This window comes from the organism of the source record quoted next, unplaced genomic scaffold (genome assembly GCF_019419815.1).
Source record: "Pyrus x bretschneideri cultivar Hongxiangsu unplaced genomic scaffold, Pyrus_bretschneideri_v1 Contig2, whole genome shotgun sequence".
NCBI lineage: Eukaryota > Viridiplantae > Streptophyta > Magnoliopsida > Rosales > Rosaceae > Pyrus > Pyrus x bretschneideri.
Window position 1 is genome coordinate 1,369,241 of NW_025999501.1, and position 21,959 is coordinate 1,391,199.

Below are 21,959 nucleotides of genomic sequence, written 5' to 3' on the forward strand. Positions count from 1 at the left end.
CTTAACAAACAAGCTCCCTTGGTTGGCACTTTGGCCTAAGATGCATGACATTATTATGTGTTTGGTGTGTAGTAGTGTAGTAGGACTGCAGGGACCATATCACTTGTAAAAAGAGGTTCATCGCATCAATTCTCAATTATGCTTATCTATCACCAATCACCAATCACCAATCACCATTGACATTGCCTTAAGAAAATCGACTTTGATTTTGTTTTTCAACGAAGATTTTTGGTCGGTTAATTAAGGACTTAATACTAGTGCATTACATGTTAAAATTATCAAGCTCGAATCTCCTTTCCTCGTTAAGTATAAAAAATATTAGATAACACAATATTCTAGACTGTATAACATTTATCAATAATTAGGATTTTACATAATTTAAAGGGTTTACATTATTGTCTATGTGGGATCAGATCAGAGCAAAATCTTTGAAACTTTGGGTATAGAAGTTGGTTGTCTATTATCTGCTACAATTTCATCAACATTCAAATTTTTTATTCTATGAAAAAACATAGGAGACAAAAGTCGAACTCTTATTATAGATATGAAAAAACCATCAATATACAACTTCCTCTATCCCACTTTAAAGTTAATACGATTTATAAGGACCAAATCAACAATGTTATATATAAGATCTATACAAAAAAAAAAATATGAAGAAACAAGCTGGACCATGATTTATATTATAAGAACCAAAGAGCAAGGAAGGACCCCTCATTTGCAAGTGTTGTAGAAAGTAAAAGGCTTTAGAAATGGGTACAAGTCAATGAAATATACACGTATAAAGAACAGGAAAAAGGTAAATGGCCAAATGCAATGGCAAAGGATATAAATACATAAATATATTCAAAACTATGTGACATTAATCTTTATAATATGAAGATTCTTGGACCCCCAGTTTGAAATATTCAGTATAATTGAAGGTTGTCTCAAAATATTGTGTAATATTTTATAACTTTTGTAGTGAGGTGTGAAGCACAAGAAGGGAGGGTGATCCACTTCCAGTTGGCCTGCCTGGCTATTGAGAAATCAGACAGGTCAAATTGCATAAGATGATCACATCTAGATCCCGAAATCGATGTCCGGAGAGAAAAACATGGTGTCTCGATATAATAATATTATGTTGTATGAAGAAAAAATTATATATAATATAATATTATTGATCTGAGATGTTACAGTAACGGTAAATTCATTTCATAAAAGTTTCTCTCTACCCTATTAGTATTTAGTAGGGTTTGGAAGCTTTTGTTTGTGTTTGCTGGTTGTCCTGGATATCACTAACTCAAGTTATATTTTTATATGTCCTTTAGAAACATCGACATCAAAGTATTATATGTTATGATCTGAATGGTTTCTACTTCCTCTCGAACATTATTGAAGGGAAGGCATGACATGAACGCCAACGGACAATATACAAAAGGAAAGTAACAAGGAATTGGTGTGTTATCTTCAATAATGTCCTCGAAAAGATGTATGATCGTATAACACATATCTTGGAAATATTATTGGTGTGTTACTTTCAAGTGTTGTAATATTATTGTTTTTATATAATAGTTAAGTCACATATGAGGTGAATCGTAATTAAGTATCGAACTTGCTAAGACATTCAACTTACAAATGAAGAGGGATTATCATGCTAGTAGCTTTAAGTTGTATAAAATGAGTGGACACCGAGTTTATATTTGAGATATATTATTGATAAATAAACACATATTATAACATGAGCAAATACTAAACCATAACACTCACACATGTCGGTATTATAGTTGAAGAATTTCTCCTTATATTATCTCTTAGTGTAGTGGTACTTCACATCATTGAAATATGTCTCAAATTTAAATCTTCCCTTCTCATTAATTAAAAAGAAGGAGCATTTAGATTTGGGTCCAAAAACTAACATTGTTATTATGTTAAGTCCAATATTATTTTTTCTCCACTTTTAATTTTTTTAATATTCATTATATATTTTTTAAACTATTAGAGATACAATCTTCTAAGTTCATGCATCTTCTAATTCCAAGATATCTACTTAATATCTTCTTCTTCTTCTTACAAAAAACCAATATACAAATCCATATACAAGACATACGACTGTAATTCAAGTAACAAATTTATGGATGAAATCAATATCCCTAGTCCCATTCCCATAATTTCTAAATCAATCTATTATTCATCTTTAACTTTTCTTGTATTTTTAAGTTATTTTAGTTATCAAGTTAAAAACCAAATTAAATTGGTTATTCTCATTGTTTAGTTAGGGTTCACATAAAGTTAGTAATTTGTTGAGATCTAATCAATTCTTATGGCTCGACACAGGAGATTAAAATCAGTCTTCGGCAACAATGCCACAATTTTGTTGCGTTCCTTCCAAATGCAAATATCATGATATAAGTAAGGGTGTCGAACCATAATAACTGATTAAACCTCTACACTTGTAAATTATTAAATACACACACATATACATAATGTTGTTTCGGTTATATATAGCTCTTTTCAAATGGTTTAGTTCCTTTGCATTATCTAGTGGTAAGTCAATATGTAGGGCCTTCTACTGGGATTTGGCAAAAACACCAGCACGTGAAAAATACGATTAGATTACATCTTACATCTGAACTTTCCTAATTGCTGTCTGTTTGGTTTCAAAGGGGGAGGGATATATGTGACTTACCTACAATAACAGTAATTAATTGGTACAATTTTTCAAGGAATGTGGTTTTGACGTCTGACTTGGTGCATTCGACTGAGTGATGGCCCAGAAACACGTCCACCAGACCCAGTCACCCACACGAGACGAGAGTCGGCGTTCTTGTATTTGTTTGTATGCCACATCGTATCCATAATGTCGGCATCGATGCCAAAATGACAAATTATCAAACTGTCAAACAGTCACACTACATTGTCATCTAAGGCAGGAAATTCAAACTTATTCCAACTCGGAATATTGAATACATTTGCTACGGTCAATCGCCAAAACACGCATAAACAGTTCCTAGCTGTTGACGTGTGGTGGGCCCCACATGCATCAACGGCTACGATCATTCTAGAAGATAGTCACACCGTAGCACGGCATGCCAATACATTTGCAACGATCAATCGCCAAAACATGCATAAACAGTTCCTAGCTGTTGACATGTGGTGGGCCCCACATGCATCAACTGCTACGATCATCCCAGAAGACAGTCACACCGTAGCACGGCATGCCAGCCAGAGATGATGGCGTCGTCGGACATTACACTGAATTCAAAACTTATTTCGACTCGGAATGTTAAAGAGTACTTCTGTCACATGATTAACATTTTTCACCAGCATTGAAAATTAGAAAGTTTAACTCAAAATTATTTTTTTCCGTTGTGGACAAACTACAATATCAAGCCACAGTCAGATACTACTCCATCATACACTAAACTCCTACAGCAGCCTATTTAACCGTGGATAATAGTAAATTGCATAAAATATTTCAAAGTTAGAACATACATTTCTGCTCGTTAATGACGGATAGCAAGGTGCAACTACGGTGAAAATCTCATTTGATTGTCTCCAGCATGGCAGCGTGGCTCAGGATCATTGTACTGCTACATGCGTAAGACTACGAGTGCCCGCAGGCATACACTGTTGCACCCCGATTCCTGAGAGTTGTATATATTTTCCATCTTCATACAAATGCAATTTGACGCATTCCCAAACTCAAAGTCCAAGCTCCTCACTTCTACCTAAAATCTTGACCAGTACGAGGTGAGAATGGACAAATGACAGCGCTCGTTTCCAACCACGACGATATTCCATCTGCACCAGCAAAGTGGAGAAATGGAGCCCTGATGGTGGTGATTGCACTGGAAAACATACTCCTGCAAAATACATGTCCTGGTAGAGCTGCTATTGAGAGTACTCCTCATGTGTACCACTCTGTGGTGAAACTTCTTGATCCTGTGACAATCTGGATTCCAAATTTTGATCATCAGTAAGGGGCTCTTTCTGTAAAGCATCATCCGTCGTATCAGTGTCATTTGATGTCTCATCATTCGGCTCTATAGCTCTAGAGAGTTCCTGTTGCTTTGCTGTTTCAGTATGCTGGTGGAACTCTGTATGCGAATTGTCAGAAGGAAGAGATGGAGCAGTAACGCCTAGCCCTTTAGAAAGACAAACATATTTGAATGCAAGTTGCTTGTAATTATTAAGAAGGTCTTCTACATCATTGATGGTTAGGTCACCGGCATTCGCAAACAAGTATGGATACTCCCGGAAAACCTGGTTCGCCTGATCATTGGTTACGAGGATCGTTGCACCCTTATTCTCCAAATCCGAAAGGGATGGAATTTTTGAAAAGGGTGAGTTATCTTTTTCATTGGGTATCTTCTTCCCTCGGGAGTTTGTTTCAGAAGATCTGGATTGTGCCACTGGGTCCATGTTGGCATTCGGATGTTGATGTCTGGTTTCCATAGATTCTGATCTATGTCCATATCCTGCAAATTGACCTTTTTGAGAATACTGACCGTCCAGATCAGCTGAAAGTCCAGAAAGAAGTGCTCGAGCAGTTTCCATGTTCTTGTCATACTCAGATTCATCCATTGAAATGGCGTTTGCATCAATATTTGAGATGAAGGATTCAACGGAGAGCATGTTTGTGAAAAAATAGGATGCTTCACCAAATAATCGAGATTGTCGCCTGTACCTTTGTATATACAATAAATTTAAGTGCAGTTGTGGAGGGTTTGCCTGCACCGCATCAATACAAAAAAGAAACTTTGTAAACCTGACATACTATGTTGCCTTCTAGAGGGATAATAATTCAACGATTTATTTAGAACAGAAGATCATACGTACTGAATCAAAAGTAAATGTTTAACCAAATAATTCAAGCCATTATAAAAGTTAGTCTTACCTTTAACGTAACATAAATTAGGACAGGAAGAAATTCATCAGCTCCAGGGGGATTCTCATTGGAAGCAACAGAAGCTTTAATGAGCAAGTTATTAATAACCTTGCAACAATTAAGGATGCACACAAGCTTATCCCTCGGTGCCTTGTACATATTGATCTTTTGCAGTTCTTTTTGTGCAAGCTGCAAAGATAGAAGCAAAAATAATCCATGGTAAGGATTATTGAGAGGTATGCAACAAATAATTAAGTCGAAGTACACAGGATTCAGAAACAATAGATTATGATTCAACAATGTCCCATGTGCATTCTCATGAAAACAATAAAACCTAAGGGCCATTTGATAACCATTTCATTTCAGTTTTTAGTTTTCATTTTGGTGCTATACATGGAGCAAAAAGAATGTCAGAGAAAGGAGGAATGAAGAAGGGCGAAAAAAGGGTGGTTGAAGAAATGTGTATGGAGTAACACACAAATTGAATACTACAAAAAAAAAAAAAGGGAAGACAATATTAAGTTGTTTTTACAGTCAAGTTATAGTTTTCAATAATCTCTTTCATTTCTCCCTCCTCCCTCCCACCACCTCCCTACATCCTTCTCCATTCCTATTTCTCACATATGCTTTCCCTAAATCTCCAGCAAAAAAAGATAAAATGCTTATCAAACGGCCCTAAGGAAAACAAAGTTGAATTACAAATTAGAGAAATTAAGACACATTAATTACCCCAAACATGAAAAGACAGTGAGTTCACTCATCTAGGAGGAACTGTAAAGGGGAAGTGAAAATGGCAAGCCCCCTAATATCCTGATTATTTCCTTTTTAATAACTGTCAACATGTGCTCAACAATCAGATCGTACTATACTTTTTCATGCATTCATTGGTTCATTGTTAAATTCCATACTGCAATCATTATGAAAGGCGGAAATTATAAAATTATTTTTGTGGGACATAAGATTTCCCTAAAAAGGCACTTAAGCAAGGACCTATTAACAAATATAGATGGCTCATATGCAAATCAATACATCTCGATTGAGATCCATGCCCATGTTTATATGAATGTACTTCATTTATGCATATCTGATATGGGAAATTTGGTTTAGGTCAATAAATAATTTCATATTTCGGCATAGGTCAATCGTCATTTTATTTTCTAGTATAAATTGAACCCAATTCTCCTCGTGAACTATATTCAATAAAAACAATCTCCAGGGCGAATACCACATGCTAAAATTTCTCTTCATTAACCTCTCCTTAAAGCATAAAATGTTTGATTGATTCAACCCTAATGCTAAAAGATTTTGTGACCTCAAACAAATTACCCCTATGTGATATATGTACTATATATCAATGTCATGAGTATACAAAGACACTTCATTAATACAAATTTCATATGGGTAGTCCTCTACTCACCAGCCATGAAGTTTCATTTTGAAAGGTGGGCTTAATGTCCAAATTTTCCGGCCGAATAAACTGTTGTACTAAAGTCATCTTCTCATACAGTTGCTCATCGAGTTTCACATCATCCGGAAGTGAAGGAAATACGCGAGGAAATAACTTCGTCATAACATACTTCTCCAGCCCCTACATATAACAGAAAGCCACAAAAGAAAAATTACCAATTAATAACCAAAACATTTTATTGTTAGCCAAACTTAAATGCAATATGTTGGATTTGTAAAATCAAACAAAACGGGACAAAATTCAATGTCAAATTCAAGCTCAAAGTTGAAACTCACTTCGCCGGCGCTGTCGAGCTCCTCCTCTGAACAGCCAGCCCAAAGTGGATGAGCCCTGAAATCAATTTCCATCCGGGCAAAGAAGTCCTGCACTGCGGCGCTGTCCCTCTCCGGATCAGGAGCATTGTTCGAAAACGACACTATGAAGCTGCAATCCAGTCCAATCCAATTCAATCCAAATCAATCCAATCCAACCCAATCCAATCCAATTCAAGTAAAAACAAAATAAACATCAACCATCTTTGCTAACACTCAAATTCTCAACTACTGGAATTAGAGATTACCACTACACAAACAAACCGTGAAATGAACAATCGGAATCCAAAATTCGTTTCACCTTTTTATAGACTTGACGAAATTGGCGGCCGACGGTTGACGCATGCGTTCCAGAAAGTCCTGCAGTCCTAAGAACACGTCGGTGTTCTCCATTATCTGCCGTCCGATGGCTCCGAAATCTCCGCTCAGCGGCGATGATGAGAGAAAGAGAGCTGGAGAGCAGAGTGCTTTTACTTCGGAAAGCCAATTGCTAGTTCATTTGCGATGGAGCCGATGCAGGAATTGATTTATCAGACAAATGAACATAATACCCAAAGTTAATTAACCAAAAAGTTAACTTCGTAAATCTTCAGCTCTCACACATACGCCAACGGAGGATGAGAAAACTTAGATTTTAAGTTCTAAATTTACCTTAGTAAATATGAATTTTAAATCAGAACTCATTTTTAGGCAAATTTAGTTGCTCGGGTTTATGGGGGCTGGCCATGTATTTTTTAGTTATATATTTATAAATTTATTGAATTCAACTGTTAATATCTAATATGATCAAATTCAAAGTTAAAAATAAATAAATAAAATAAAATAAAAAATTCTAATTAGTAAACGAATTTTAATTTAAAAAATGAAAGAGAAAACAAAGTCTAAAAACCGAAGGCGAAATGATTATTCATGGCCCTTTACAAGGCTTAAATCATAACAAGTAATGCTAAAGAGACTAAATTTATAAACTAATTTTTGTAAACTACATGATATGAAAGTTGATAGTTGACTATTACTTAAGTGTTGATTAACATGTTAATTTTGTATTGATGACACCTCGTTTGGTCTGCAAATTTAGTACACTTACTCGTCATGACAATAGAAATTACAAGGTCTAAGGTATCTCTTGACACATGTTGAGTACCATAGGGTCTGTTTGGATGGAGAATTTGGTGGCTAAGATGATGTGAGCAGGAAGTGAAGGGATTGGGATGAGGGGAGTATATTTTCTGTGTTTTGTATTACACAAATGGAAGGATACAATACAACATCAATTGAAAATGTTACTGCTTCTGCTCGGGCTACAACTGACTCCCACATCAGAAGAAAACAATTCGATCCTAACTCAATTTGTATAAATACCCCTTTACCCTCCACACATATTTACAATCAGAAGTATCCAAACAGCTGCATCCCCTTCACCACAAGAAGATTGTGGGCTGCACTTGATACAACGTGCTCCGATTTAGAATAACGAACTCCAAACAGCTGCATCACCTTCACCACACTTCTCATGAACAGATTTAATCCTTTCCACCGACTTGCAGATACCACTGCAGCTCCAATCAAATGATGCAACGCACATATTACCTGCCTGTGCCTTCCACTCACAATCTGCAGACCATTCAACTAAACTATAAATACCTCAGCAATGGACAAAATTATGAAATTTATACGTTGCAAACATGCACCAAATGCCATTGCTAATACCAAACTGCATTTCTTTGTTTTTTTCTCCTTGGATTTGGATGCAAAACCTTCACTAATAACATATTTGTTTCAAAAAACAGTACCTGGTGGAGTACGACAGCACATATTGCGTTCATCAATGTGTTCGACTTCAAGACCAATAAACCACGAACCAAGCGACACGTCTTCATTGGCATACTTATGCAATATGGGCCTGCAATAAAAAACAGGATGTTCCAGAACTCTATAATGTCTTGCAAAAAGTAACACGTGAAAATTTTAAAACCATAGTTACCATCTTAAAAACTTGCAGATTTTATTAAATATGAACCCATGAATTAATCCCGTTTAGACCTGCAGGGGGTGAGAACCGACAACAGCGCTGCTTTCAGGCCATTAATTTGATTCAGATCCATATCTGAGGTATCAATTCTCATATTTTTGCGATTCCATACCCTTGACAAAACATTTTTTAAAGGTTAAAGACAAATCCAGACTTGTTTTTCTTTTATTTTCTATTACCAAAGCTAGGATAAAAGATGTTTGCAAACTTCAATGTTTTAGAGTATTTTTGCTGACGCAGGTCAACCATACAATGCATTTCCTATCTCCAACACAAATATGTCAAGTCTCAAAATCTAGTACAAGATGCTAAATGTAGTAACAGACAAGGTTAATATTACTTATATTTGAAGAAATAGAAAAGATGAACTGATGTATCCTTACTGGTTAATGGAGACATATGTAGCAAGATCCCTTGAGATTGCATAAATCTGTCCAGTTGCATGCCGGAAGTATTTGTTTCCCTCCTCTCCAAACTTCCAATACTCTGGTTCATGGTACTTCACATTCCTAGAGAGTAAAGAAACATAAAAAGATCAATATCTCCTCCCTGAAGGCCCATATTACTTGAAGAGTAACATTATCTCTCATTGTTATAAATGCATCAGGACAATTACTTTTGGGCAAGAACAGGTCCAGATTTCATACACCCAATGTAGACTCTAGGTTTTGAACGGTGACGGGCAAGAGTTGTAGCTAGCATACCTGCAAGCAAAGCATGTAAGGCACTCATCCTTGGTAACAAATTGTAATAGTTAGAGATAAAGAAATGCAGCAGCGGTGCATACCTAAATTGACATGTACATCATCATCCACCTTGACATAAAAATCAGCATCCCATTGTGCAACTGCTGTGGTGAAGAAAATTTTCGTTTTGGCAGACAATTCATGATAACCTTCAACGTGTTCCTAAAGTGCAAAACAAGAATGAGACCGAATTCCTAACTGAATTGTCTTAACAGTAGTTGTACATATACAAAATTCTATGTCCGTTCTCTTACCAGCCTGAGGAAATCATTATGTTGAGCATCTTCTGAATCAATGGCTCTATCTAAAATGCTGTTGGATGTTGCACTGTAGGAATGAGGCAGATACCACTCAGGTCAGTTTCAGAAAGAAAACAGAACACCATCCAATAACGTATCCTAGCGTTGTGTACTATGGTTAGAAGAAATAGGAATGCTATGGCATCTATTCGTACATATAATTTATCCTCTATCCTCCATATTCATTCTTTTCGCACAAGGAAAAAATTGGCACGTCATTGTTACATCAGAATGGTTAGACACAATATGAGGCCCAACATTACCAGTAGGACACACAGCAACCAGTATATGATAACATTAGCAAAAAAAACTGAAGTAAGAGGAATGTCTGATGCAGAACAAACCCACAAAAATGAGCTACGAGTAGATCATATTAAATGTGGTAAAATGTTTTAGTTTGTTTTTTTTTTGGTCAATAAAAATGTTTTAGGTTACCAAAAGAACAAGTGTGAACTAAGCTGCATGCCTAAATTTTTAAGTTATGACTTAAAATTAAAGTAAGGGTGGCATGTGCTGCAGAACATGTTACTGCTAAATGAGCAGTTTATTGTTACCGGACATTTTACCACACCACAGAGCAACTATATGAATAAATTCACTTAATTACTTAGCCATGTTAGAGGAGTACTGCCTTATCCAAACAATATTCTACTATCTATGAAGTAGAAGTATCTAATTTCATGGGAGACGAGCACATGCATATGTCAAAATTGCCTCATCAAATTTTACTTCATAGGCTGTAATTTGATGATCTAAATGTAACTTTTCCATACCTGTGGCCAATCATAAAACGGATAACTATCCCCTTCTCGCGCTCCAACTGCAGTAGCTTTTCCCCTGGCGAACAATTCAGACATATTCAGCAAGCAGGCCCACAGAAACAAAAGATCTTGTTTACACTTATAAAGTAGAATAAATAGCTTATAGTACCTTGAGGCATCCAAGTCTCTCTAACTGAATCTCGCCTCCTTCTACTACTAAAAGCAGTATTAATTCCAATAACAATAAATGCTTTCTTTCTCATTGAATTGTCCTTAGACAACTGCGAGTTGGAGGTGGAGCCACCGGAGTCCCCCGTCTCCTGTGAACTCCGAGCTGCCGCCAATTCCAACTGAATCGACGCCATCTGCTTGTCTAGAGATCTGGCACGCCCCGCAAAAGTCACAAGAAAGTAGCCAAATTTTCAGTACAAAGTACAAATTCATACAACCCCAACAAAAACAAAATATCCCTAGTCCAAAAAAAAAAAAAAAAAAAAAAAAAAAAAAAAAAGAAAACAAGAGCTCAAGTGTTTGCACTCACTGAATTGATTCATGGGTTTTGTAGATTTCGTCCATCACATTCTTATCATGTCCATGCTTCTATAAATAGCAACAAATCTGTTCTTAAAGAATAGTCAAATTTAACCAAAACGGTATGTAATTAGAGAACAATTAATTAAAATGACCACCTTCTTAGTTGCCCAATCTTCGGAGACGATTTGAAGCTCTTGCTCTTGGCGACGAATCGAAATTAGCTGACCGTTGGATTCAGGTGCTGCCCACATTCTGCTACCATAAAAAATCCAAAACCCATAATTCGTTTCAGCATTAAAAGCTAGAGAGAGAGAGAGAGAGAGATTGCAATTGAACAAAAACCCATAACTTGGGTAAGCTGGAAATGTTACCTGCCGGTGATGAGCATCCCCAGAAGGAAAGCAGGGATGCAGAAGATGGGAATCCATGTTGCGGAGATCTTCTTGGAGCTTCGGCTCTTCATTTCCTCTCTCTGCGTTTTTAGAGAGGAAGTGGTGACGAAGCTGATTGTGAATGAGAGAGACGGTGAGAATTTATAGGTGGAATTTCGAAAGAGAAACAGGTTTGAATTTTCTTTTGAATTTTAGACCTGTTGGGGTCCATTCGTACGCTTGAATCTTCGGGCAGCCAATAAAATATAAAGTTAGGCAACGACTTTTTGCAAATTTATGCGAATTCGTGTCTGCTTGTTTGGCCATTGCTGGCGTTCGTCTCAAGTCGTCGTGTCTCCGCGCCAGTTACGCCACCGGTCAAGATTCAAGGATCCTTTTTTTTAACTCGGATGCGTTACGTCCCGTACCAACCCCTTTTTTGGCTTCTTCTGAAGCGGCTGAATCAAACAGCCACCGTGGCCTGCCTCATTTCGAAAGGTTGAATAACAAACAACTACTTTTGGTTTTGTTTTTGACAAGAAAAGCGATAGTGATTTTTCTTAATAAACAAGAACAAGTGAATTTGATTAGGGCTGCAAGTTGGAATGGTATTTCGGTTCTTTAAGTACAATTTTTGAATCTGTAAATTTTGAATTCAAATATCTTCGAAAAATTAGACAGAAATTGAAATGCATTGAGATTCTGCAAATTCTGATTTTTCGATTCGAAGTTTTCCGAACTTATTTGGATAAAAAACTTTAGAAATATTATGATATTTTTAAAGTTATCTAATTATCAGACACTTTATAATCAACTTTTGTATTTAATTATTGAATTAATTACACTAAAACCTCCTCAGGTTTATCATGTTTTCACAAAACTCATTCACGTTTGAAACATTGCAGTAACACCCCTTGATGTTCTAATTTACTTTCACATAACCCTTTAGAGCTGACATCACCTTAAAATATTTTCTTAAAGACAATTTTACCCTTATTTTTAATTACTTTTAAAAAAAAATATATATATATATATAACCTTTTTTAAAAATCAATATAGGGTTTAGGGCCTCCCCTCCACATTCACTACCACAACATAATGGATACTTAACATGTTTCACCTCCTCCCTTTAGGGCTCACAAGAAGTTGCTCCTTCATCTCGGTTTTTCGATCAATCAGCCTCTCCACAAGCTTGGCCTCACTCTCCGCCATAAAAATAATAATATGAAAACTGCTGAATTCCCTAGAATCTTCCTCACAAAATGCAAGTTGTCGTTAGAAACCTTGAACTTATTTATTCCGAAGAAGATCTGAGTCCATGGTAGAGGAAGAAAGATAACAATGTTTGTACCATACTTGACCAATCCCAAAACAACCAAGCACCGGTTAACTTCATACCTTCAATGATCCACTGAGGGGTTCATGCTGAGGCACCCTGCCAAAGCATAAGAGTTTCCCTCTAACCACAACATAATGTCAACTTCAAAATAAAGTTCATAGAGTCCCACATCGATCGCGGACAAAAGTTGGAGACTCTCGTCAACTATAAAAGAAGACCACTCTTACAATGAATCCCTAATGTCATTATTGTACTTAAACTAGTCATTAGAACTCACTAATGATGATTATATTTGAACCTATGTATTTGTGTAAACCCTTCACTATTAATGAGAACTCCTCTACTCCGTGGACGTAGCCAAACTTAGGGTCAACCATGTACATCTTGTGTTTGATTTCCTATCTCTTTACGTATTTATCATCACTAGTGACTGGAGCAACTGAGCGAAGGTCACAACTTTGACACTTTACATTGTTCCAAAGTCTTCACTGATTTTGTGCATCAACATTTAGCGCCGTCTGTGGGAACAACATCTATTACTAGTCTCACCAACTTTGTTAAGCTAGTTTCCATCGATTGTACACTTTTCTTTGATCATGCATCTCTCTCCAACATGGGAAGTGAAGGAACTCACAACATGCAGAACGACACCCCTCTCATGCCTAGTGTAAGACAGCGAAGGAAGGAAAGAAAGAAGTTTGCTCTTCTGGCTAAGGTCTAAGAGCTTAAGGCTCAGAACAACAAGATAGCAATGAAGAATGAGATCCTCCAAGAACAGTATGAGAAACTCTTCGAGATGCTCCGAGAGGCTAGGCATACTCAATTTCACAAACCCATCGCCCATGTGGATGGGAACCATCACCTATGTGCCCCCTAACATGAAAGGTTACCAATCTTCAACATGGATACTCTTAATGAGGAGCAAACTACCCATCAATTTGTTGATCAACACAAGACTTCTCTCAATCCAACTGCTTCGACCCGAAGCATAAGAAGTGGAGAGATGCACCTCCTCACAGAAGGAGTGGAAGAATTGAAGGCTATTTATCATAACTGTCGAGACTTCTTGAGGCAGCGTCTAGAAAACCCCATCCACATAAGCTCAAGGATAAAAAACCTAAAGGTTATCGAAGGGCTCAGTCCCCTACCACAACGTAGGCCATCCCTCATTCCAAGAAAAGAACGACAAGCCTTGGAAGGGCAAGAAGGTGTAGAACACCCGAAGGATTTCCAATGGGCATGTCCCGAAAACAAGTACGGTGAATCTAAAGAAAGGCTACATGACTTTGATCAAACTTCCCTACTTCCAAATGATGAGGGAAACTTACGAAGAAGCGTTTTAATGATGCTTGACTCCACTCAAGACCCTTTTATCTTGCAGCTCCTTGAAGAAATGAACAGGCTGAAGGCCGAACATCAGGCCAACATACCTGACTAGAACCAGCCAAGGCCAGGCCCTCTAACAATGAGGATCTTTTGCACCTTTCTACAAGGAAAAATTAAACATAAGCTTGGCTTATAATCGTATACTGGGACGGAAGATCTAATTGAGCATATCCATGTCTTTGAATCTACCATGGCATACCGAAGACACAACGATGAGGAACGATGTCTTATATTCCCATAAACTCTCTCTGGTAGAGCTCTCAATTAGTATTGTTGTCTTCAACCTAATACTGTGGATTATTTCGCTGAGCTAAGAAGACTCTTCGTGGCTCAAAACATCTTCCAAGCTGATCGCTTACACTTCGCTGATGAGCTATACACTATTTGTTAGAAGTTGAACGAGCCATTGAGTGAATATGTTGGTCGCTTCAGTCACGAGTACTCTCATTGCGCAAAGGCAAATGATAAAATAACACTCAGAGCCTTCACAGGCAGGCATGCATGATTGCTTCTTCAAGTACATGATAAATAAATGTTAACACTTAGAAAACTTACTCTAAGGTGATGATACAAACTTACAATCATGCATTTGCTGAGGCAAGGACATACCAATGGAACCCTCCTATGATTAACACATATCAACAAGTAGGGAGTGGAAGTCAAGTTCTACTAAGTGAAAAGGTTTTGGCTATCCAGACACCCATTGCATCATTTCCTACCTCACTTAGCAACCCACTAAGTCACCAAACGTATTCATCTCTTGGCAAGAGAGAGGATTTTTACTCTCAATAAGCTCATTACGACAAGAGGGATAAAGGTTCGTATCAAGACAACCAGGGTGAATGTACCTTCAACCATGGGGTCAAGCCTCACTCTTTCAAAAATTTTTTTTGGGGAGGGGGTGTTTAGGTGCTGAAGGAAATGCTTTTACAAGAAGGCATACGCATTATAAATGTTTTGACCTTCAATTGTTTAAGATCCTTTGTAACACAAGTCATTTGGGAAATATTTAATGAAGAGGGAATTCAGACAACTTCGTCTGAGTCTTTTACATGCATAGCATTGGAACACTTGGTCTACACTGACCTACCTCTATACTCTAACTCAGAGCTTCAATATGTATATTTGACATAAAGTAAGTGAAACTAAGTGTTATAACCAACATGGTTCACATATCCAAACAATGGATTCCTTCATGCATAGCAAAACATTCATAAGCATCATTTATGTCAATCAACATAAACAACATACATTTCAACACATTCATTTTGCTATTAGGTGTCAATCATTTTGCTATTAAGTGTCAATCATTTATGTCAATCATTTGCTATTAGGTGTCAACATGCATACATTTCAACACATAAACAACATACATTTCAATACATAAGCCAAATGAGCTTCGAATGGGTGTCAACATGCATTTTGCTATTAGGCACTTGTTACAATGTGCCTCGGCAACTTGCCCTTATTCTCACCAACCAGGTGATGAAGGAACTCACATTCGTATCACCAACCAAGTGATGAAGAGTACAACCCATACTCTACTATCTTTCGACAAGTTGCCACTATTTCCACCAACTAGGTGATGAAGGCACTCATCTTTGTATCACCAACTAGATGATGAAGAGTACAACCAATACTCTAAGAAATAATTTTGAGTTTCAGCAACTTGCCACTATTCTTATCAACCAGGTTATGAAGGAACTCACGTTCGTATCACCAACCAGGTGATGAAGAGAACAACCAGTACTCTAATAAATAGTGTTGAGATTTGGCAACGTGCTACTCTTTTTACCAACTAGGTGATAAAGGAACTCACATTCGTTTCACCAACCAGGTGGTGAAAGATACAACTAGTACTTTAATAAACATTTTTGCCTCGGCAACTCACCATTCTTCGTACTAACTAGGTGATGACGGAACTCACCTTCATATCACCAACCAAGTGGTGGAAGATACAACTAGTACTTTAATAAATATTTTTGCCTCAGCAACTCACCACTCTTCTCACCAAACTGATGATGAAAGAACTTACCTTCTTTTCACCAACTAGGGAAGAATAGTACATCCTGCACTTGTGGATTCTTAGCATTCATAAGCAATCGAAAATTTTCAAGCCTTGCAACTCGGAAAAGGCATATACAAACTCAACAAAGCCTTCCACACTCTTGCTCAAGAGTGTGGAAGCAAAATCGTATGGTTCACTACCTTCATAGCTACAATACGTATTGTCTTCTACACTCTGCTCAAAGTGTGAGCAGAATGGTATATACACAACCTTCACAGCTACAACATGTAATTGTATTCTACACTCTTGCTCAAGAGTGTGGAAGCAAAATTGTATTATATAGTTTAACAAACCTCCAACAACTACAACATGTAGAATGCCTTCCACACTCTTACTCAAGAGCGGGGAAGCAAAATCTATTTATATGGTTCCTCTAAACTTTCAACTACAACAACTTGTAGATTGCCTTCCACACTCTTGCTCAAGTGTGGAAGCAAAATCTATATATTTGGTCACTCCCACATTTTCTTGTCCCTAGTTCAAAAAAAAAAAAAAAAAAAAAAAAAAAACAAAATCTACCAAAAAAAATCCGAAATTAATTAATTAATTGTTAATTATTAATTGAGCAATTAATTAATCATTAATTATGACATGTGGAGAAGGCCAACAAAACTTAAACATATAAGAGATAACTACAACATGTAGATTGCCTTCACACTCTTGCTCAAGAGTGTGGAAGCAAAATTAATTTATGGAGTCCTATAAAATGCTTCCCACACTTTGAAGGGTAGAGCCTCCTACACCCTTAAAGGGAGGAACCTTCCAGCACTTTGAATGGTTGAGTTTCTCACACCCTTGAAGGGAGAGAGCTTTCCATACCCAAGGGAGAAAACTTCCCACACCCTTGAAGGGATAGAGCTTTCCATACCCAAGGGAGAGAGCTTCCCACATTTTGAGGGAAGGAAGCTTCCCACACTTTGAAGGGAGGAAGCTTCTCACGCCCTTAAAGGGAGAGAGCTTCCCACACCCAAGGGAGAAAGCTTCCCACACACTTGAAGGGAGGGAGCTTCTCACATTTTGAGGGAATGATGCTTCCCACACTTTAAAGGGAGAAAGCTTCCCACACTTTGAAGGGAGGAAGCTTCCCACACCCTTGAAAGGAAAAAGCCTTCACACACTTTAAGGGAGGAAGCCTCCCATACCTTGAAATGAGGAAGCTTCAACTTTGCTTAACTACAAAAAAATCAAAAAGCATTCCACAATCTTACTCAAGACTGTGGAAGCAAAATCTATTTATGTGGTACAAAAAAACTTCAACTGAAAGCTTCAACAAAAAATTCAAAAAGCCTTCCACACTCTAGCTCAAGAGTGGAAGCAAAATCTATTTATGTGGTTCAAAAAAGTTTCACCTACAAAGTTTCAACACAAAAGCTTCACCTACAAAGCCTTCAACCAAAAAGCCTCACCTACAAAGTTCAACCAAAAAGCTTCACCTACAAAGTTCAACCACTCAAGTTATGTGCCAAAAGGAAAAAGCTTCACCTACATAGTTTCAACCAAAAAGCTTCAACCACTCAACTATGTGCCCAAGGAAAAAGCTTCAACCGTTCAAGGTATGTACACAAAGGAAAATGTTTTAACCACATTTTCTTTTCTCACCAAAAAGAAAGAAGGAATTGGGCTTAAGAAAAAAAAATATAAATACTTGGGCTACACTAAAAAAAAAAAAAAAAAAAAAAAAAAGGAGGAGAGAATTTTTTAAGTATTTTTTCTAATGACTCAAGAATATCAAGCCACCTCCTTCGGCTATACTCTTCTCTTGGAAACTTAGGGAACTCCTACTATATGCTACTACACTTTGGTACTCAGAAGTTTCGTGATTACTCAGTGACTTGGATTTTTTAATTCCCCAACTGAAAAGCTTTCCTCACTTGGGAACTTAAGGAAGCATTGTTTGTACCATACTTGACTAATCCCTACACTACAAAGCACCGATCAACTTCATACCTTCAAGGATCCACTGAGAAGTTCATGCTGAAGCACCATACCAAAGCACAAAAGTTTCCCTCCAACCAGGAGGCCAATTATAGTACGACACATGTCAACTTCAGAATAAAGTTCATAGAGTCCTACATCGATCGCGGACAAAAGTTGGAGACTCTCGTCAACTATAAAAGAAGACCACTCCTACAATGAATCCTTAATGTCATTATTGTACTTCAACTAGTCATTAGAACTCACTAATGATGATTATGCTTAAACCTATGTATTTGTGTAAACCCTTCACTATTAATGAGAATTCCTCTACTCCGTGGACGTAGCCAAACTTAAGGTGAACCACATACATCTTGTGTTTGCTTCCCTATCTCTATCTCTTTACATATTTATCCTCACTAGTGACCGGAGCAACTAAGCGAAGGTCACAAACTTGACACTTCATGTTGTTCCAAAGTCTTCACTGATTTTGTGCATCAACAAACGATATTTTTTTTCTTTTTTTTTTATATTGTTTAATGTAAGATTTTAATTCTATTTATTCAAAGGATTTTTCATTTAAAAAAAAGTATAATTAATAATGAGGGCAAATTTGTCCTGAATGGGTTATATGAAAGTGAACTTAAACCTCAAGGGGTGTTAGTGTTATGTTTCAAGCGTGTGGGGGTTTTGTGAAAATACAATAAACTTGAGGAGGTGTTAGTGTAAGTAACCCTTTTATTATTAGTTTTGGATACATTTTGTTCATTGTTTTTCTTTTCAAAAACAAGAGTCAGGCTCTCCTAAGGTCCTCATTTTGAGGACCTGTGAGGACCAAGTGCATGTTAGTCATAAAATTATATTAGTTTAGATCTAAAGGCTTAAAACGTTTGACAACTTAAAAGAGTGGTCAAAATAATGTATGAAAAAGTTAGAGAATATTCAAAAACTTCAAATATATGATTTTCCAAATTATGTTTTGAAATTTTCGAGATTACTCCAATTTGAAAATTTTGAATATATTGAAAACTATGAATTTGAAACTGTGATCCGATGCGATTTGATTTTGAAAATTTGGAACGAAAATTGGAAATGTTGTGATCCAATTTTGTGAAAACACTCCTATATCCAACAAAATAAAAAGAATAATTATAAGGGTTGTCTTTTTTTTTTTTTGGTTGAGAACGAGAAAGATCATATTAAAGAGGGTGGAAACCCATATGGAACACATAGAGGAGGTAGGAAATGCTCCAACCCCAAGGGACAAACCAACAAGAGAACAGTAAAAGAGGCCAAAGCAGTAGCCATAAAAAGAGAGAAACTATTGAAAGATAAATGGGGGACTAGAGGCGTGAGAAATGGGTTGTAAAGAGACAAGAAGCGTAGCTTCAGTTTAACCCATAGGCCACGCTCTATCCTAATAGTTGACAAGACTAATGAGGACACAGAAGACTGTCAATGGAGATAATGTGGACGAGAGAGGTAGGGGTCTAGTGATCCAAACATTCGAACACATCCTTCTTTTACAATGCGATGCAACCTAGTCGACTGCAGAATTCGCTTGACTCCATTTGTGGTAAGTGAATCGATGAGAAAGATTCCTGATTTGGCAAATAATGGGAAATATGGACCAACTACAACTAGAATCAACTCCAACCAGTTTTGTGACAAGTTCCTTGCAACTAGATTCAAAAATCATTGAATGGAATTTATTGGTAATGGCCGTTTCCATCGCAAGCAGAGCCGCATGGGCTTCAGAAACTAGAGATGAGGAAGGAAAACCTCTCATAGCATTCCCACCAACTAGAGAACAAGAAGAATCACGAGCCACCACACCCAAACCCATTGATTCACCCACCAGAGACCATGCACCATCAAAGTTTACCTCGATAATGCCAGAAGGCGATGGGGACCACGAAGCTGAAGGAGAAGGCTCCAATGATGTTGGGGTGAAAGCCCCAGAAATCAGAGAATGAGCAACATCAAGGTTTAGAAATTCAAATGCAGCAGTCGAGGCACGGTGAGCCGTATCTTCCACGGAGGGACAAAGATCATTGAAACTATAATGGCACTTTGTCTTCCATATTTCCCAACAGACAAAGGATGCAATGGTGTACAATCCGGCTTGGTTTATTTTACAAATGCCCCCAACCTCTTTTAAAGTAAAGAACCATTTGTCAAAAGAAGTGATCGATTGACGGTTGCTCCGGTAGCATAAACCCGAGGCGAACCAGACACGACACGTCCAAAGGCATAAAAAGAGAACATGTTCGGCCGATTTGGGGGAGGAATTACATAGAAGGCATAAGGGATGGGGTCAAACTTTTTGTTTGTAGATAGCTTGCATGGTGGGAAGACAATTTGTGGCAACCCTCCAAAGGAAAATTTTGATTTTGGATAACGTACGAGTATGCTAGAGACACTTCTGGTCCTAAGAGCAAGTTGACGTTCCCTAGAGGTCGGAATATGACAGAACACATAACCAGATTTTACGAAATATGTTCTGTTCTTCATCCAAGGCCAAACGAGACGATTGGTGGTGTAATGGTCACCCATAAGGGTTAGCTTGATACTCCTAGCCTCAGAAGAAGATATGAAATTGCTGATTTGTTCAAAGTTCCAGGTCCTAGTTTCCTAATCAATGAGGTGGTCAACAGTTGAAGGGGCCAAATGTTATTTAAACCATTACCCACTTGCCATCTAGCTCCATTGACTACCAAAGCTTGCCTCTCCAAAAGACTACTCCATGCCCATAATGCCCGAGAGCCCTTATTTGCCATGAATGCATCCCCATCAGGAAAATATCGATCTTTGATGATCTTTCCCCAGAAAGATTAAGGTTCTTGAATAAGTCTCCAGAATTGTTTGGCTAGAAGAGCTTTATTAAAGTTGGAGAGACTTTTAAAACCCATACATCTGGCGTGCTTTGGAATACAAACAGCATCCCAATTCCTCTAATGTATTTTTTGCTCATCATCCTTTTTCTCCTACCAAAAGTTTACAATCAATGTGTCAATTTCCCTGCAAAAAGTAATAGGAAAAAGGAAGCAATTTATGGGGTAAGTTGGGATCGCATAAGCCACTACTTTAATGAGAACCTCCTTTCCCGCCAGAGATAAGGTATTTAACTTCCAGTTTTGTATCTTTTTCTTAATTCGGTCATTCATAAATGCAAGGACTTCCTTCTTAGATCTCTTCCAAATGGTCGGGAGACCAAGATAAAGACTTGGGGTCATTGGTGATAGGAATATTTAGCATTGAGGATATTGTACTCTAAATGTCTGGGGGGGTATTTGGGGGGAGGAACAAGGAAGATTTGTCATAGTTTATGAGTTGCCCTAAAGCCAGATAGTAGGTATTGAAAAATATAGAGAAGTTGTTGGCAAGATGAAGTGGATGCTTGCGTGAAGAATAGATAGTCGTCGGCAAAAAAAATGTGGGAGAGTGTGGGGTAGGAAGGGGCTAGTTTGATTCCGTTTAGAGTGCCATGGGTGCAGGATTTGGTAATTAACCCAAATAAAGGCTTCAGTAATGAAGAGGAAGAGATATGGCGATAATGGGTCACCTTGTCTTAGACCCCTAGACGAAGTGAAACTTTTTCCAACTTTCCCATTGATAGATACCAAGGACACATATTTTATGCAAGACATGATGAGAAAGACCTAGTTCCGGTTAGAACCCATAGTTAGAAGTACTTTCTCAAGGAAATCTTATTCGACCATGTCGTAGTCTTTATTCATATCCACTTTCAACCCCATCTCAAACCCGTTCTTTGTTTTCTTGTTTTTGAGGTAGTGGAAGGCCTCGTGAGTAACAAAGATATTAGCCTAAATTTGACGATTCGTGGCAAACGCACATTG

General features: G+C 37.5%; 2 protein-coding genes across 3 annotated transcripts; both read right to left on the reverse strand.

Moving 5' to 3' along the window:
- Positions 1 to 3,308: 3,308 nt before the first annotated feature.
- LOC103956709 (vacuolar protein sorting-associated protein 9A) lies at positions 3,309 to 7,280 on the reverse strand. The gene is made up of 5 exons (XM_009368736.3): positions 6,951 to 7,280; positions 6,614 to 6,761; positions 6,288 to 6,458; positions 4,880 to 5,059; positions 3,309 to 4,713 (listed from the first exon to the last, which is right to left on the reverse strand). Exons 1-5 carry the CDS (start codon positions 7,040 to 7,042, stop codon positions 3,874 to 3,876), a joined length of 1,431 nt encoding a protein of 476 aa, XP_009367011.2. The 5' UTR covers positions 7,043 to 7,280; the 3' UTR covers positions 3,309 to 3,873.
- Positions 7,281 to 7,861: 581 nt separating this feature from the next.
- Positions 7,862 to 11,554, reverse strand: LOC103956708 (beta-1,3-galactosyltransferase 7). Of its 2 annotated transcripts, none has more exons than XM_009368735.3 (11): positions 11,393 to 11,554; positions 11,177 to 11,273; positions 11,029 to 11,087; positions 10,657 to 10,868; positions 10,500 to 10,563; positions 9,682 to 9,754; positions 9,469 to 9,589; positions 9,298 to 9,385; positions 9,065 to 9,190; positions 8,443 to 8,552; positions 7,862 to 8,263 (listed from the first exon to the last, which is right to left on the reverse strand). In XM_009368735.3, exons 1-11 carry the CDS (start codon positions 11,482 to 11,484, stop codon positions 8,115 to 8,117), a joined length of 1,191 nt encoding a protein of 396 aa, XP_009367010.1. In that variant the 5' UTR covers positions 11,485 to 11,554; the 3' UTR covers positions 7,862 to 8,114. The 2 variants fall into 2 exon arrangements, with proteins under 2 accessions (XP_009367010.1, XP_048438826.1); XM_048582869.1 differs by having other exon boundaries at positions 11,177 to 11,276; positions 11,393 to 11,550.
- Between the last annotated feature and the right edge of the window lie 10,405 nt (positions 11,555 to 21,959).

What these genes read in the sequence shown, in the direction of transcription:
- LOC103956709 (XM_009368736.3), bottom strand. Translation starts at nt 7,042, where the DNA reads ATGGAGAACACCGACGTGTTCTTAGGACTGCAGGACTTTCTGGAACGC. An exon ending in TTCGTCAAGTCTATAAAAAG is followed by an intron (nt 6,762 to 6,950) that starts GTGAAACGAATT and finishes ACTGGATTGCAG; the next exon opens with CTTCATAGTGTCGTTTTCGA. An exon ending in AGCTCGACAGCGCCGGCGAA is followed by an intron (nt 6,459 to 6,613) that starts GTGAGTTTCAAC and finishes TGTTATATGTAG; the next exon opens with GGGCTGGAGAAGTATGTTAT.
- LOC103956708 (XM_048582869.1), bottom strand. Translation starts at nt 11,484, where the DNA reads ATGAAGAGCCGAAGCTCCAAGAAGATCTCCGCAACATGGATTCCCATC. An exon ending in AAGATTGGGCAACTAAGAAG is followed by an intron (nt 11,088 to 11,176) that starts GTGGTCATTTTA and finishes TGCTATTTATAG; the next exon opens with AAGCATGGACATGATAAGAA. An exon ending in TGATGTACATGTCAATTTAG is followed by an intron (nt 9,386 to 9,468) that starts GTATGCACCGCT and finishes CTTTGCTTGCAG; the next exon opens with GTATGCTAGCTACAACTCTT.